An 18,591-nucleotide genomic window follows, 5' to 3' on the forward strand; every position below is an offset into this window, starting at 1 on the left:
AGGTGGTGGGTATTGGAGAGGGCACGGACTGCAAGGAGCACTGGGTGTGGTACAAAAACAATGAATACTGTTACGCTGAAAATAAATTTTTAAAAATGATTTAGAAAAAAAAGAATGACGCGACCCTATGCCTTGCAAAGACAACGCTGGGACTATTACATTGAAGAAGCAAGTACTTGAGGACAGAGCTAAGCTCCGAAGAGGGGAGAACTCCAACCCCATGCAGAATCTCTGATCTCCACATTTTCTGACCTCAGTTCATTCCATTAATTAAAAACAATTAATGCCAATCAGCAGCGTCTGCAAATAAACCAAAAATTCCAAGCATTCCACAAACCCACATCCCCTTAGTTGGAGCTCTCCCAGGTGTGCGTACGATGCAGAAAATAGGGAGTGTGGGTGTCTAGGCAGTGACAACGGGCAGAGGCAGTCCAAGCCACCCGCACGATGTGTCACTTTTTTCTCTGTCCACCTACGAGGCAGCTAACACTACTGCTTCTTCCTGAAGTTAAGGAAGCTTAGACAATGTCTTGTCGAGGTGGTGCAGCGATTACACCGCGAGCCTGGCTGCCGTGGAAATTACACGAGAATGGAGAGCTCCCGCTCCATGTCTTCTGTCCGGGCTCATCGTCGTGCGCTGGGGCTGCTCCTCAGGCTCATGCGTGGTCTGGAGGACGCTTCCATGACCCCAGACTAGGCGGCCTTCAACGCACTGTCAAGACAAACACAACTTGCCCCGTCTGCCTCATTCGCGCGACGGTAGTTATGTGGAGACTTGCTTTATTCCCGAGCAGGTCCAGAACTATTTTCAAAATACACTTTGTTTTCCAAGAAAACATTCTCAGAAGCCAAGTACTTTCTTTCAAAGTTTTTATTGGAGCAAAAGAAAAAAAATATACATATATACTTCATTTAAGATTTAGAAAAATCAACACTGATGACAAAATAAAAAACATTATCACCATAATTATATAATCCACCTCTATGGTACTTACAGTAAATGTCATTTTCTGGTATATTCTGTTTCTACCCTGAGACAATCGAAACGATACACTTGCTGAAGCATTTAATGGCCACAGAAACTAGTCATTGCTTTATGTTAGTTAAGGCAAAGAAATAATGATCATTTCTCAGTTCTCGGTTGTTCTAAGACCAAGATATTCTATTGCCCCTCAATAAAGTGCCTGTTTCCAAGCTTAATAGTTGAATCAAGTAAAAGTTGACAATGAGGGTTTTCTTTTCTTTTGCTTTTTTAAAAAGATTATTTATTTATTTATTTGACAGACAGAGATCACAAGGAGGCAGAGAGGCAGGCAGAGAGAGAGGGGGAGGAAGCAGGCTCCCCGCCGAGCAGAGAGCCCGATGTGGGGCTCGATCCCAGGATCCTGGGATCATGACCTGAGCCGAAGGCAGAGGCTTAACCCACTGAACCACCCAGGCGCCCCATAATGAGGGTTTTCAAAATAAAAAAATCTTACGTAGTTTGTATAGTCACTGTCTGTATGATAGTTTCTCTATAGCCTATAGGCTTTACCTTAAGACACATGTCCCTGTGGTATTACACACACTGGCCACGTAGCAAGGATGCAATAAATACTTATTTGACTGAAGGGAACTGACGACCACCAACTACACCATTCCTAACAACCTGAATTGATATTTTCTTTCAGCACTTTGGTGACACGTTGGGATACGACATCATATTCAAATATGTTTGATCCTTGGAAGAAATAGTAGTGTCCTAAAAATGAAAACAAATCGAGTCGTTTAATTCTTCACTTGCATTTCTTAAAAGAAAAAGAAGAAAACACAGATCTGTGCTTTTATGGGTTATCTATAGAAGACAGAATTTTACAGAGCATCTATACTAGACATTTGAGAATGTAGATGCTGGGGGCCTGCGCGGGGCAGGGGGGCCTCCGGATATCTGGTTACTGGCCCTCATTTCACCACTAAATACCTTCATTAATGTCATTGAGACGATAGTTTCATCTTAAAACTGACTCTGAAGATGTGATTTTGAAAAGCTGCACTCCAGGTGCAGAACTCACCTGGGAGGGAGAAAATTGGGCTCGGTGGGGCACAAAGGGGTCTTGATGGAGGATTAAGAAAGACATGGTCGGGGGTAATAAACCTAAATGCCTCGGCCCAGCTGACCGTTCGCTTCGGCTGACTTTGCCTAAAGATATTCCCAGATACAGACACCAACAGACTCAAGTGTTTCGTATCCCACCCGCAGGCCTACTCCACGAGGGCCCATGCAGGGTGGGAGGGGCTGCAAGGAAGGTCAAAGATGCGAGGTGTAAAAAAGGACGCGAGCCCAGCTTGCCTGAGCCTTGCCCCTCGCCCGCCTGCATACGCCACCCGCCCTGATGCTGTCCGACGTTCCAGAAACTCAGGCGCGCTCAGGGGCTGACAATCATACGCTCCCACCCGCTAATCCACACTAGAAACCAAGGGTTTGTGCTGTGTCACTCAACCTGCAGCCCGCCTGCACTACACCAAGCAGGCTATGAATTTTCCCTCTGCAGCCCTACAGCGAACCGCAGCGTCCTGCTCTTTTCCTATTTGAATCCCTATTCTCTGACCTTGAAGTCTTTATCATCATCTGTGTTTTAAGAAGGGATTTTCAGTATCTTCATGGCTTCCCGATCTACTTACTGTTGTAATAGTAGACGGCATCGATTGTGGGTCCAAGTCCTGGAAAGTAGTCGGTAATCAGTTTGGGATAACCAGGGTCCATGAGTCGCCTCCTCTCATTGAACCTGAGCGAGGAAATCATCAGTAAAGCCTCCGTTTGAAAAACAGATCTCGTGGTAAAGAGCTCGGCATTTCCTGACATGAACCACAAAACCCACCCAGTCTCTCTTGAGAGGCTTCTCTTTGCACTGATAAGAAAACCAAGGACCGAATTAGCTCACTGACTGATTCTAAGCCCCTACAGGGCTCAGACCCTAAAGGTCCCGACTTCTGGTCAGGAACTTTCCCCAGTCCACACGCCTCTGCCAGGGCCTGGTCCGGCTTTAGGAAGGCTGATGGTCCCATTCCCTGTAGGTGAGGACCTTGTGGGATTCACTGCCCCTCACAAGATGGTCTCCTCATTTGTCTCCTTGGGTCCAGTGGTTATAAAAAGGAATCTGGAAAGCCACACCCCCTGAACGGACTGTGTGAACACTGGGTCTCGTCCGTCTGTGCCCCTGTTCCCCAGTGTGCTTCCCACTGTGACTCACGACGTGACATTTTATTGAAAGTGCCATCTCAAACCAGAATCCCGAAGTGCAGGGAACAGAACTAGGATGACAGTAGCTAGTCCGGATCTGCATCCTCCTCATTTCCCTCCTAGGAAGGTCGAGGTTCCTCGGGAGTTTACAAAGAAAGACTACCTACCGAACACCCCATTCCCTGCCAGTTTCAGGAATGTTAGGAGTCACGTTACCAGTCATTCAAGCTCACCTCCAGTATTGGTTACCTACAAAGAAGTAGGTCTTATAGAGAAGTGGGTTAAAAACAGCTGCATCAATTTTTTTCACAAAGTCAGGAAAGCCCAAAGAATGTATGTTCCTGGGATAGTGTGGCTGTGCTCTCAAATTGCTAATTAACCAGTACTTATCATCTGTGAAGAGAAAGAGAAAAGATCTGCTAGACGCATACCGAAAGAGTAACAGAAACACTGACTCGGTACGGGTGACACCACTCTTCACCACAGTTCCGAAATGCACTGCTCCTTGCTCTCCAACGTGCTTTGCCTCCTACGGTTCTATAGCTTTTCCACAAGGATTATGATCTTACATTTGACAAACTTCTCTTGAAATTTTTACACATTACTTAGGTATTTAAGCTCTTTTTAGCTCATAGTTCAGACTCACCATGAATTAAGTCTAGAGTGCTTTTTTCTATGTTTATAAAAATTAGTAGTATTTCCCTCATTTATTCTCTTCCTTGAAGTAGACTCAGTAGCAAATGAAACATTAGAGTTACCTTTAAAAAGAAAAACTTGATTTTTGGGTCCAACTTCATAAGCAGCTTGAATGCCAGATGGTAAGGTCGGCCACAGAGAAGAAATGAAACTAACGTTGCTCATTGGACTCTCAGGGTACCTCCACCAGAAGAATCTGATGAAAGACATTTAACACATGTTAAAAATCACGATAGACTCAAGAAGCATGAAATGGTCACAGGGAAGGACCTGTGAAATGACTTAATGGGTTTTTTTCCCCAATATCCTCATGTTCTGTTCCAGGATGTCTTGATAGGAGCACCACAAGGAATGGATCTCAATTAATTCTTTTATAATAACAATAATGTCAACAGTGGTAACTGAACATAATAAAAAAAAAACACAAAAAATAATAACAATAATTTAATGGTCAAGTCACCTTATGAAAATTCCCTGATATTTGAAATCAAGGAATATAGGTTTTAGTCCACACCCACAATTCCCTTACCAGTTTTGTAATCTAAAAGAACCTATTTATCCCAAATGTCGCAGTTTTTGAATCTCAAGAATGAAGAATAATGAGACTAGAGATCAATGACAAGAAGAAAACTGGAAAAAAATTCTATAAATGTAGAGACTGAATAATGTGCTACTAAACAGCCAATGGAGAAATGAAGAAATCAAAAAAGAAATTAAAAAATACCTTGGGGCAAATGAAAATGAAAACACAACGTTCTGAAATCTTGGGGATGCAGCAAAAAGTTCTAAGAGGAAAGTTCATATTGATGCAGGCCTACCTCAAAAAAACAAGAGAAATTTCAGATAAATAATCTTTATTTTAAAAAGATTTTATCTACCTATTTGACAGGGAGAGAGAGAGAGAGTGAGAGAGAGAGCAAGAGAGCTCAAGCAGGGGGAGAGGCAGAAGGAGAGGGAGAAGCAGGATCCCTGCTTGATCCCAGGACTCTAGGATCATGACCCTAGGATCTGACTGAGCCATGCAGGTGTCCCTAAAATAAATAATCTAACCCTACACCTGAGGGAACTAGAAAAAGAACAAACAAAGGCCAAAGTTAGTTATAAGAAGGAAATAATAATGTTTGGAGTGGAAATAAATGAAATAAAGACTAAAAACATTTTCAAGATCAATGAAACTAAGAGCTTATTCTTTCAAAAGATAAATAGAATTGGTAAGCCTTTTGCAGACTCATCAAGAAAAAAGATAGAGGACTCGAATAAGTAAATTCAGCAATGGAAGAGCAGTTACAACGGATTCCACAGAAATCCATAAAAGACTACTATTAACAATTATATGTGAACAAACTGGGTAACCAAAAAATGCATATAAATTCCCAGAAATATACAATTTTCCAAGACTGAATCAGAAAGAAATAGAAAATTTGAATAGACCCATTACTAAAATGAAATTGAATCAGTAATCGAAAACTACCAACAATAAAAAATTCAGAACCAAGCAGTTTCACAGGTGAATTCTACCAAATAATTAAAGAAGACTTAAAATACTCCAAATTATTCAAAAGAAGAAGAAGAAAGATTGTTCCCAAACTCATTGTACAGGGCCACCACTACCTGACACCAAAGCCAGACAAAGATACTGCCAAAAACCCCCACAAAGTTACAGGCCAACATCCCCGATGGACATGGATGTAAAAATATTCAGCAAAATATTAGCAAACCAAATTCAACAACACTTCAGAAGGGTCATATACCACTACCAAGTGGGATTCATTTCAGGGATGCAAGGATGGTTCAATATTCACAAATCATTGCAATGTACCACGTTAACAAAACAGGGGATAAAAATCATGATCACTTTAATAGGTGCAGAAACAGAATTTGTCAAAATTTAACATCCCTTCATGACAAAAACTCTCAACAAAATGACTACAGAGGGACCACACTTCAGCATAATAAAGGCCATGTATGGCAGACCCACAGCTAAGCTCATACCCCATGGTGAACAGCGGAGTTTTTCCTTTTAGACCAAGAACAAGACAAGGAGTCCAGTCTTGCCCCTTTTAGGCAAGTGTAGCAGCAGAAGTGCTGGCCGCAGAAACTCGGCGAGGCGTGCAAGCTGGAAAGGAAGTGCCATTCTTTGCAGATGACGTGGTGCCATCATCAGAAAACCCTCAAGACGCCACCAAAAACGTAGCAGAACTAATAAGTGCGCTAACTCAGTAAAGATGCAGGATATAAAATCAACACTCAAAATCTGTTGCATTTCTATATATTAATAACAAACTATCGGAAGAAATTAATGAAATAATCCCATTTATAACTGCATCAAAATGAATGAAATACCTAGGAAGGAATTTTACCACGGAGGTGAAAGATCTGGACTTTGAAAACTATAAGACACCAATGAAAGAAACTGAAAAGGACACAAACAAATGGACATACATACACCGTGCTCACGGACTGCGAGAAGCGATATTGTTAGAATGTCCGCACTATCCAAAGTGATTTATAGATCCAGTGCAATCCTATCTAATGCCAACAGGATTTCTCACAGAACTAGAACAAAGGGTCCTAAAATCTGTACGGAACCACAAAAGATCCCAAACAGCCAAGCAATCTTGAGAAAGAACAGAGCTGGAGGTAACGCCCTCCCAGATTTCAGGCTACACAACCCAGCTAAACTGATCAGAACACAACGGCATCAGCAGAACAACAGCCACACAGATCAACAGAACAGAGTAAGGAGCCCAGAAACAAACCCACACTTATATGGTCAATTAATTTATGACAGAGGAGTCGAGAACAGGGAAAAGACCGTCTCGCCAACAAATGGTGCTGGGAACACTGGACAGACACATGCAGGGGAATGAAACTGGACCAGCTCCTCACACCACACAAAGAAACAGACTCCAGATGGATGGAAGATTTAAATGCAGAAACTGCAAACATTCACACTTCTAGAAGAAAACAGAGGCCATGAGCTCTTTGACATGGGCTTTAGAAATTTCTTTTTTCTTCTTTTTCTTTCTTTCTTTCTTTCTTTTTTTTTTTTTTTTTTTTTAGGATCCATCCTCTCAGCAAGGACAACAAAAGCAAAAATAAGTGGGACTACATCAAACTAAAAAGCTTTTGGACTTTTGTACAGCAAAGGAAACCATCAACACTTTGAGAAGGTAAACAACCTAATAGGACAGGGTATTTGCAAGGGACATACCCAAAATATATAAGGAACTCAACTCAATGTTGTTGCTTTTTTTTTTTAATTAAGCAATCTGATTTAAAAAAACTGACAAACTGCATGGATATCCTTCCAGAGAAGACGTGCAGACAGCCGACGGGTACCTGCAAAGATGCTCAAAACCACAGTGAGATGTCACCTGACACCTGTCAGAGTTCTCGGGTCAGACAGGAAAGAGTGAGCGTCAGCGCGGATGAGGAGAGAAGGGAACCCTGTGCCCCTGGCGGGAATGCAAACTGGCGCGGCCACTGTGGAAAACAGTCTGGAGGTTCCTCAAAAAATTAACTATAGAAACACCGTACGATCCAACAATTCCACTTCCAGGAACTTATCCAGAGCAAACAAACCCTAATTAGGAAAGAGAGAGGCAGCCCCACGCTCACAGCAACGGCCAAGATACGGAAGTGACATAAATTCCACCGGCGGATGATGGCTGAGGAAGATGCCACACGCGGAGGAGTGTCAGCCGTAAAAAAGAATGAAATCCTGCCGTCAGCGACAGCGTGCCTGGACCTAGAGCACATGCTAAATGAAATACGTCGGACAGAGAAACATCACACGATTTCATTTAAATGTGGAATCTAAACAAAACAAAACAAAACACATGAACAAACAAAACAGAAACAGACTCACAGAGAACAAAACAATGGTTGCCCGTGGGGAGGGGATTAGGAGGGGCAAACCTCAGTCCTGTAGTAAGACACAGGCATGAAAAGTACAGCTCAGGGAACAGAGTCAGTGACGCTGTAACAACTCCACATGGGGAGGAGGAAACCAGACCACTTTGTAACACGTACATGGTCACCCAACTACTGTGTTGCGCACCTGACACGAACACAACAGAGTGCGCCAATTATTCCTCAGTCTAAGAAATGGAGACTATTGTCCCACCGACCAAATTCTAATGTTCTCCACACCCCACCCCTCCAATACCTGCTGCAATCTGTGCTCTAATTATCCTGGAATTCCCTTCTCATAATCAAGAGTCAGGACTTTTAAATTGGTGCTGTCCCGATTTTAGTCCCAGATGTAACCATTTTGACTGTGATTCAAGTGGTCTGGCTTCACGTCCTACCTTGTCTTTCCTAGATTCCTTCTGCAAATCCATTTTTTACCCATCAGTCTTCTTGTTAAACACAAGTATGATCACACCACTCTCTCCCTTCAAAGCCATGAGGCTGTCTACTTCCTACAGAACCGAGTCCACATCCCTCCTCAACTGTCCTCTACTTCCTTCTCCATCATTTTGCACCATTCTCTGACAGAACGTTCTAACAATCCAAGGACAGAGCCTTTAATGTTGGTGAGATATGAAGATGTTTTTACCTGTCTTTAAAGAAAAAGATTTTATTTCCCATTGTAGTGACAGCATCAAAACTCAAGCTGGGGTTGCAGGTGGGTGTTTGTCTACCGTCAGGATCTGATGAGGGTTGGCGCCTTTCTGGACGTCCTGAAAATACATTTCAAGGAGCATTAGGGGAAAAAAAAATCTGCATTTTAGCTACTAAGAGGAAGAGCTATTCTTCCTAAAACATTAATTTCCTGGATGAAAAAATGCATAAAAATCCATATATGCGTCCTCCGACATTCACAGGAAGCAGACGATAAAGATCTTTCTGCCTTGGTTTTCCTGTTCCAGGCCGATCGTTTGTCTGCGTGCCTTCTCCAAAGATGACACTGTGGTGGATGGAAAGATCTAACCTGAGGCCCGAGACTCAGATTCTGTTCCTGCCATGGGCATGAGCACAGGAGGTCTCCTGTGCTTTTCCACAAAACTCAGGTAACGCGTGGGCAACCTCCCTCACAGGGTTTTCACAGCGCTCCAGACAGAAGACAGAGGTGAACCTTTTATGCAAATGCAGATACTATGACATTATTCATAGTGTCTTTGTAAGGCAAAATGGTAAAGTCAACTCACCATAGAGAGACTGAATACCACGTATGTCGTCAGCAGCAAGGCGAAAGGTGTTGGGGTCAACGTAACTGTAAGTCGGGAACATGATGGCTTTTCGATCATTGGAATGGCTAAGACCCAAGGAATGGCCAAGCTCATGAACAGCAACGAGGAACAAGTTTGTGCCTGAGAGGAAAACAACCAGAAGGGGGGAAAGAGCCGTGAAATATGTCTGCGTTCGAGGACAATGACACACTTGCACTCTGGCATGAGGAGAAGGGACATATTTGGGAAGACTTGACTTATCTCCTTTCCCTCTGACCCAAGGCTTTTCAATGTTGTCACAGCTGACAGTGTAGGCCAGATCATTCCTTGTGCTTATGGCTGTCCTGTGTGTCACAGGTGTTTAGAAAACTCTGGGCTCAACACGCAAATTCAAGTAAATCCCTTCCAGTTTGGACAACCCAAAATGTCTCCACATGTGTCAAATGTCCCAACCTATTACAATTTGACCTAAACCTGGATTTCTCCTATTTTCAATCCCACAAGGCTTTGCACAAAAGACAACCATAGGCCCTTATCTCAGATCATGGGTTTCTGCATGTGCTCTGTTTCCTACTAGATTGTGCGCTCTTCTGGGTTGGGACTGTCCTCTTTGTCTCTGTATCCACACAGCTCCTCAATCACCCAGTGCCATGACAGAAACAGCAACCACTGAGGGAACTGTTCATTTAATTACTAGGTCAAAATTAGGCTGAGAGTGAGCATTCGAAGTTATAATTTTCATAAATAATTTAGCTTTTTGAAAGGACAAAATTGTGCCAAATAAAAACAAAGCAACATGGACAGGTGGGAAGTACAACCTGGGTCAAAATAAGTGAACCAGGAAATGTGTGCTCTGCCCCAGCTTTTCCACGAGCTGGCTGCTAACCATCTCCTGCTCTGAATTTCCCCTTTCTGTAAAGATCTGTACTATGTTATTTTTCCTAAAATCCTTTAGAATTCTAAAACATTTCATGAGGTTAACCAACCCAAGTCCAACGCATCAGATGAAAAGATTATACACCCAAAGTAACCTTGGATGAAATGTAAGCAAATTTAATCTGATCAATGAGGCTCTGAAGCTCAACGAGGACCTAATTCTGCATCAGTTGTCTTTTGACAATATAAAACTCCTCTTCTCAATCAAGAATTTGATAAACCTTGGGTCATGGGTCAGACTAAAACAAGGAGCCTTTCTGGTCTATGGAAACAGTCCCGTCTGGGGCCCTTTCAGCCAGAGAGAGGGGGGTCTCCACAGAGCCCATTCTTGAAGACTTTCTCGCCATTTACTTTCCATAGTAAATGGAAAGTAATATAATCATATTATATGATATGATATATGATAGAAACAAGTTCAAAGAGATAGACACATAAAGGTGTTTCCAGGGCCTTCCAGCAATCAGTGCTGCTAACAGTCTCTGACTCACCGTCATATAATCTAGAATCAGTCAGTCATATAATCGAGAATTTCCCCTAGAAACATTAGGAAGGTTTGTGATGGGAGGGTGAGAATTTTCCAGTGGGAGGTGATTCCTCCAAACAGGGAAGGCTGGTTACCCGCTCCCCCAAATGTCGGAGAGGGCTGGTTAATTACAGCGTCCTCTGTAAATACACACAAGGCATCATTGAACGATTGCTGGTGGTTCTATAATTCCAATCCCGGAACCTCGAAGACCAGGTGACCATACAACTTGGTGTTTTGATACAGGGATTTCTAAATTTTCTACAATGTAACTCCATCTTTCTGTGTCACTATAAATCAAAGAAATGGTCGGCATATAATGGACCACGCAGATGGCCGCCTACCCTTGGAGGTCTGCTACACCCAGAAGCTGCATCTGTGTTGGCTCAAGTTGATGGACTGCCCCACCAAAAACGGACCGCCTCAATCAGTTTTTACCTTTCTAAACTGTGGCTTTTAAGGTTCCTGAGTTCACACAAATGAACTAGCTATGCCTCAGATTCTTAAAACTGATCTTTAAGATAATTTAGTCCAATATCCTCAATTTATAGAGGATGAAATTGAGACAAAGTGTTACATTTTACTTAGTGACACAATTATAATCAGAATGAGTTTTTCTACCCTATAATCATTTCTCAGAATGAAGCCTTTCAAAATTGGGAGATAATTTAGAATTTGTAAAGGGTTTGTCATGTGTGGTTTTGCTTTTTTCTGTTTTCTGTTTTGTTTTGTTTTGCGTTTTTTGCTTACCTTTGTAGCTTTTAGTCCAGATTTCAGCCTCATCAAAATGTGCGTCTCCCCCAATTCCCAGTCCAGGTCCGAAAGCATGGGCTATGGTCCCACCTCTGCCATCAAAAGGGCTGTAGTCTCCATGAGCTTTTGGAAAGAAAGAAAATTAGTCCTTCTTTACAGGTTCTAGGTCATGCCAACAACACAGATGAAGTAAGTCCACATTCTTTACCTCCAGATGCAAAAAGTATCATAATGTCTGCCATTCCTGAATTAATCTTTCTGAATTTCAGGGGGGTCACATCACTCCACACTTGAAAAGCCTTCTGGATGGCAAAGTCGACATCTGCAGGCCGCATGTCAGGAGTGTAATTATTGATTCTTTACCAGCAAAACAAAGAGAGAGAGAGAGAAACCATGTGCTAATTCTGTCTCATTGTGACACTTCGTTTTTGCCTGCACGGGCAGAGAAAGAGTAGTTTCGCAAATCGATAGTCCAGGTGACAAAAACGTGCATCATTAGCTATAGAAACGTGTATCCCTGGACAGCTTCTTCCTTAACCAGAATCTAACTGGATTTCTTCTCATTCGTGATTGATGGGTTTTCTTTGTGGAGGACTGACGTTCACGGAAGTGTATGCCTTTTACCCTCACTCCCCGGCCTCTTCATTTCTCTGTCTTTCCTGTCCTATAAAATGTTCTCTTGTCTCTTGTTTATTATAGATCTAGCTTCATTCTCCTTTTATTTGCAACCTTTCTACTGTGCTCTGGACTGACAAACAACTCCTCCTTGAGTGGACAACTCCCCCCTTCCAGAAAGAATGAATTTTCATGCAGGGACAGCGCTGACAACAGGAGGCTTCTTATCTACCTCCAGACTTAGGGCTTTATTGAAACGGTTCAGGTTTCTGGAGGTGGGACCTAAGGGAAGGCAGAAAAGCACACAGCTACCGTGTTACCTGTAGGTAATTAAACGTTTCCTCCACACTGGTCTCCCCGGCATTGTCCTGAAATGATGGACATCGGGCACCCCACATCGGGGCGTGTGCATCATGTCTAGGGTAGATGGGTCCAGTTTCCCGGTCACTTTCAGTCCCAAGAACTGTTGCATTTCCTGAATTTTATCCTCCATGAAGTCCCTGCTGACTTTCATTTTTGTCGTTGGAAGTCTGTCCGTCATGAGACCATAAAAGTTTTCCAGGTACCACTGGAAAAAATACATTGAGTTGGACATTGTCACTCGTGCAGGGGCTTCTGATGGAGCTCAGCGTGGCTGACACAGCTGCACTTGGTACTTCTGAAACAGGCTCTAGACAATTCATCATCATGAGAAAACATCCTAGTTCTCGGTGCTGTCACTGTGAGTCAGAGACTGTTAGCAGCACTGATTGCTGGAAGGCCCTGTTAACACCTTTATGTGTCTATCTCTTTGAACTTGTTTCTATTCTTTAAAATCTGTTCCAGCATCTGGCCCGTCACAGCATCAGGTAAGCAGCAAAACCTTTACTGTCAGGATGCACAAACTATTGATTTAAGTTGGGATGAAATTTTCCTGCTTAAAAATCCAAAGCTCGGGGCACCTGGGTGGCTCAGTGGGTTAAAGCCTCTGCCTTTGGCTCAGGTCATGATCTCAGGGTCCTGGGATCGAGCCCCGCATCGGGCTCTCTGCTCAGCGGGGAGCCTGCTTCCCCCTCTCTCTCTCTCTGCCTGCCTCTCTGCCTACTTGTGATCTCTGTCTGTCAAATAAATAAATAAAATCTTAAAAAAAAAATCCAAAGGTGAACACAATGGGCAACTATGGCAAATGCAAAGTTAAAAGAATCTTAGAGAACAGGGAGATCATCCAGACTCATGTAATTAGGAAAATGAAACAAATGGAAAAAAAAACCTGTTTTTAAAACAGGCTCATGAAGAAATATCTGGGATGCCAGAAAGTAAAAAGTATTCTTGAATCATCGTGGCAGGCTGCAGTGGTTACGTAATCAAGCCGTTGCTCAAATCTCAGATCATTAAATGGCATTAACTGATTATTATAAAATACTGAGCAGAGGTTGAACTCTAATTTAACTCTCCTTGGCCAAACTTATTTAGTAAAAGCTTTTTAGTAAAAGGAACAAATTCATCCACCAATTTTATAACACGGTTTACAATACTTTTCCTACGTTAATCTTTGCCAAAGAAAAATACAGCCTCCTAAGCCGGTTTTCAACTAGTACTTTTCAAGATAGAACTGGTTAAATGCCACAATTTATTTTTTTTATTTTTTTTTTAAGATTTTTTTTTATTTATTTATTTGTCAGAGAGAGAGAGGGAGAGAGAGCAAGCACAGGCAGACAGAATGGCAGGCAGAGGCAGAGGGAGAAGCAGGCTCCCCGCCAAGCAAGGAGCCCGATGTGGGACTCGATCCCAGGACGCTGGGATCATGACCTGAGCCGAAGGCAGCTGCTTAACCACCTGAGCCACCCAGGCGTCCCTAAATGCCACAATTTAAAAAAAATATTTAATTAATTTATTTGAGAGAGAGAAATAGCGAGTGTGTGTGTGTGTGTGTGTGTGTGTGTGTGTGTGTGTGTGGAGAGAGAGAGAGAGAGTGAGAGCAAAAGTGGAGGGAGAGGGAGAAGCAGGCACCCCAACAGGAAGCCCAAGCCCAACTCGGGACTTGACCCCAGGACCCTGAGATCATGACCTGAGCCGAAGGCAGACGCTTCACCAACTGAACTACCCAGGTACCCTCAGGGCAACAAGTTTAGAGACAAACCAGGCTGGATCACCACTTGAGCGTGGTACTTACCTGAGCATATGCCACGTTATTTTCAGAGCTGGAAGCATTAGCCGGTGGAGCCGTTCCGGAAGCGGAGACCTAGGAGACAGGGTCAATGGGAGAGTTTCAGACCACTCCTCTCCTCCTTTCCTCGTTGGCAGAGAAAACTACAGTGCTAAAAGCAAGTCGTCTCCTAAACTAGTTTTCAAGTAGTACTTTTCAAGATAAAACAAGTTCATGCAATACATTTTGAAGACAAAAATCAGGCTGGGTCAATACTTACTTGAGCCAACAGCCCACCGTCTTCTTTAGAGCCTGCAGACTTGGTCAGAGGAACCGTCCCCGAAGCAGTGACCAGCACGGTCAACACCAACAGAAGAAACTTCATTCTAAGCTTGTGAATGGCTCAACCCAGCTTACCCGGTTCCTTCTCAGCACAAAGTTCCCCAAATGCCCCGACTTATATAGCCCTTAGGCCGTGTTCTGTGAATATGAAATCCTTCGAGTGACTCACGGTTGATATCATCCCTTGACTTACCTCAAAAACACGGAAACACAAGCACAGATCCTTTTCTGAAAGGACCAACAATGGGTCACTTAGCACCAAACTCAAAACTCGGACAACTCAGATATATTCCCCCACAAATAAGCCTGCCAGTGTCTTAGGAGCAACGCTGCACACCTGAAATGTTACAATAACTTACAGATGTAGGTTTAGAAAGTTCAGCATCTGAATTTTTACCATAATAATTTTCTTATACTTTCTATAGGTGAAAGAGGCTTTTAAAGGAACAAAAGGTAAAAAGTCAGATGAATAAAACCCTTTTGCTGGAATAGAAGAAGCCTCTCCAAGCTGAATCTAGCTCCTTCTCGGCCTGGCTTCCTCTGGCCTTGGCCCGGTTGCTCGGTTCACTCAGGATCTGCCCATCAGTCGGTAGAGAAGCCTCGGAGACCACAACAGCGGAGAATCCAGGCAGAAACTGTGCAGGCAGACGTGGGAGCCGTGGGGCTGCCTCCCTGTTCTGTGCGGATGGCCTGGAGGCGGAGGAGCCCCGGAGTGGTGGGTTACAATTCAGTCACGGCTGTGACCCCCCTCCCAGGCCCAGGAACCGCGGGCTGCTCCCCGCCTTTCCCCGAGGCAGGTGCTCCAGGCAAACCAGGGGCACTGGCAGCAGCATGGTGGCTGACTTCCCACCTGCAGCTCAGCCCTTGTCAGGCTCTGCGATTTGACCCCTAGACCTTCAGATATCTCATTAGAAAATGAGGGTAATGACCTTTGCCTCCGTAAGCTTTTGCGACGATGAGAAGAGAGGGCGGGCGTGTTATGAACGCGAGCGTGTTCTGCACATGCTCGTGGGTATTCACTTCCTTCTTCTGGGCCTGAAAGGAGACCGAGGCTGTACGATCTGGGGGGCGATGATCACATACAGGTGGTGTTAAGGTAATTCTGTCAGACACCCATCTTGACTCAAGAACCGTGAGAGGAGCATGGTGGTTTGGCTAGAAAGCTGGAGAAGACGGGATTGATCAGAAAGTCAGGGAGGGGATGGTCCTCCGCCAGCAGGAACGGTGCTGCGTGAGGGCGGGCTCCATCGGCCTTGTCCACCATCCTATTTCTGAGCCAAAAACTGCCGTGACGTTGGTAGGCACTCGAGAAATGCGCATGGATGATGTCTGTTGGAGAAGAGGGCCTAGCGCTGGTCAGTAGCAAGCTTTCCTGCCACACAGAAGACGTGCTCCTAAACCACACTGAAGCAGCCAAGAACCGGTCTTACTCCCAGCAGGAACCGGTCTGGTGCAGGGAAGACTTTCAGGAAGTCTAGAAAGTGACGGATGTCAGATACAAGGCAAAAGCTGCCCAAGATACAAAGGAAGGAGGAAACATCCTCCCTGGAAGGTGTCTAAAAAAACCAGAAACAAAACTATACCTCAGTTTTAATGGCCACAGGTCTTGGCTTACCAAATACCCCTCGTGGGTTGAATATGAGGGAGAAGGACCACTCGGGCAGCCAGAGAGCACCACATCGTAAGGGCTACAAGCTTAGGTTCTGCGGGTCAAGTCCACCAGCCCGAGAATCTGAGCTCGTTTTGCCGTCTTTCACAATCATTAATCTCCTAAGCCTTAATCTCTCCGTTTGTGAAACTGAATAAAAACTGCAGCTACCTCCGGAGTTGCTATGAGGATTATGTTAACTTATAGGGAACAACACTTAGCCGCGCACAGGACGCACCTCACGGTTCTGCGACCTGCTAGCCTCCTTCCTCCACTGCGCTCATAGGTAAGATGCTTAGAAGAGGCTGGTAATGGAGATGAGAAGGACGGTCTCCTGCATGCCCAGACCTCTCTCCTGTGTACGAAGGAGCTACACCGTTATGACTGGCTTCCGGGGGACATACTGACAGAATTTAGAGTCAAGGGGTCCCTGGTGAGCTCCCTGTGAAGAAGGGCGTTTCTACGAAAGTACAGAAAATGGCCAAGGCCAGAGACCCTCATGACGGGGACCACTTGCCGATAAGACCTTCCTTAGTAAAAAGCAGATTCCATAGCGCACAGCTTCTCTGTTGTGTGGTTTCCTTCCTGGGCCGGACACCAGGACCTTCGCAGGCACCTGCAACTCCTTGGGGGTCATCCCTGAGGATCTAGAGGCAAATGTTCCACGGTCATCAGCAAGGACCAGAGAGGAGGGATGTTCCCGAAAATACAAAGAAATCCCTTAGCTGACCCTTCCTCCCACAGTCTGTTCACGCAGGAGGAACACTCAGCTGGTTAACTCTCTCCTTTTATGGATGAAGAATTGGGAGTCCAGGAAAAAGGAAGTGAATTGCCTAAGGAGACATCTGGGAGGTCTCCTGACTCTGTCCTGCCTTATTGCTACAACACATATGATTTTGTCACGCCTCCCTTTAATTTTTCCTCAGATTTCCGTCTTCCTGTGGGTATCTTACCACTGTGAACACGGTACCAATGACCCTATGAGACTCTCAGTCTCTTTGGTGAAAGCCACACGTCCCCCAGCAGCGTGGGGGCCAGGAGGAGCTCGCAGTCCTGACTGAGTCCGGATGCCCCGGGGAGGCCGACCAGGGCTGCTCTCGGGAGAATCGCCCGTGCCCTTCCTCCCCGGCCTGGGCGGCGCGGCGTCCTGCTGCTAAGGGGGCTTTGCTGCCCGAGCTCCCCAGGAATCGGCCCAGAGCGCCCCTGAAGAACACGACACTAAGAGTCACCCTCGTCAGCCGCGGGCCCGTGGCTCATTTTCCGTGCTTCGTTTTCTTTATGCGTAAAATGGGGATAATATTAAGGTCTTGTAAAGAATAAATGACCTGATCCACTAAAAGTGCCTTCCTTCACGTGACAAGACCTCAGTGAAAGTGCACCGTTTGCCTTCCCCCTTGACTTCTGTCCCTGAATGTCGGTCACGCCGGGGCTGGGTTAGACCGACCAGCTTTTCCCACAGAGGAGCAAAGTCACCTCATTGACAGTTTTCAACCTCAAGTGCCCCTACGTCGGCCCAGCACAGAACCACACGGAGCCGGCCGCAGAGTGCGTGTGGATGGCGGGGCCGCTCGCGGAGCCCCCACCTTCCTCCAGAACGACCTGGAGCGCGAGCCGGCACGGAGCTGCCCAGCGGCTGTCCGCAAGAGGACGTCAGAGTAACGGGTTAGAAACCTCTGCCTTTCAAAGCAGGGCTCGGCCCCAAACCGTGTCGCCGGGCTCGCTACGCCCCCACGGGAGGATGCGACGTTCCGGCGAGAAAGCCAGAGCGTGTCCCTTCGGGGGTGAGGACGCTCCCACGGGGCGCGGCCCGCGGAAGGGAAGTGGAGGGGGAGGACGGGGAAGGTCCAGGTCACCGTGGTCTCTCTCTGTGGTCTCCTTCTTCCCCCAGCGAGTGGAACTAAGACACGAAATGCAGCAGGAAGCCCGTGTCCTACGTGCACCTCACGAAGTTGACACGGGGCGGGGGACACGCGTGCTGTCAGCCGACTGTGTCTTCTCTGACTCCTGCTCTCCAGCCGCAAGGTCAGCACGCAAGGTGGGGGTGGTGACGCAGAGACGTCCGTGATCTCGAGTCCGCAGCCTGGCTGGACGAGGAGCCGGGCTTCGGAAAGACACTTGGCCGCGGCCCTCAGCTTAGTCCCCTGCAGACTGTGTGGCTTCGGGCCAGTCATGTAGGTTCAGCTTCCTCATCCGCAAACAACTGTTGGGAGGACTAAATAAGACGATGCTGGGAACTGCGCCGGGCCCCTTAGCAGGCTGTCTGCAAATGTGGTTCTCGTCCTTTCCTAACACCCACGGCACTGACTCCCCACACGTCTTTCCTTATTGAAAGAAACAGATCTCCTCCCATGAAACTTTAATACCAAAGACATACTATGTATTTGTTTATCAGTTCTACAGTTATCTGTCCTTTATACATGAAAATGAAGATGTTTTTCCGCCCACTGACCAATTTTCACCCACTTGGGGGAGATACGGCGCCCACTGAGAGTGTATGGCCTGTGGTAGCATGAACCCCATGGGGCTGGTCAGTAACTGACCGAAGAGACCGGTTCT

General features: G+C 45.5%; 1 protein-coding gene across 1 annotated transcript; it reads right to left on the reverse strand.

The window, feature by feature from the left end:
* Positions 1–908: 908 nt before the first annotated feature.
* Positions 909–15,190, reverse strand: MMP12 (matrix metallopeptidase 12). The gene is made up of 11 exons (XM_047691804.1): positions 14,326–15,190; positions 14,073–14,141; positions 12,241–12,488; positions 11,514–11,662; positions 11,303–11,428; positions 9,073–9,234; positions 8,481–8,604; positions 3,979–4,112; positions 3,454–3,613; positions 2,662–2,765; positions 909–1,741 (listed from the first exon to the last, which is right to left on the reverse strand). The coding sequence occupies exons 1-11, from the start codon at positions 14,428–14,430 to the stop codon at positions 1,641–1,643; spliced, it is 1,482 nt and encodes a 493-aa protein (XP_047547760.1). The 5' UTR covers positions 14,431–15,190; the 3' UTR covers positions 909–1,640.
* Positions 15,191–18,591: the final 3,401 nt, after the last annotated feature.

The sequence above is a fragment of the Lutra lutra genome, chromosome 10 (genome assembly GCF_902655055.1).
Source record: "Lutra lutra chromosome 10, mLutLut1.2, whole genome shotgun sequence".
In the NCBI taxonomy this organism is placed as follows: domain Eukaryota; kingdom Metazoa; phylum Chordata; class Mammalia; order Carnivora; family Mustelidae; genus Lutra; species Lutra lutra.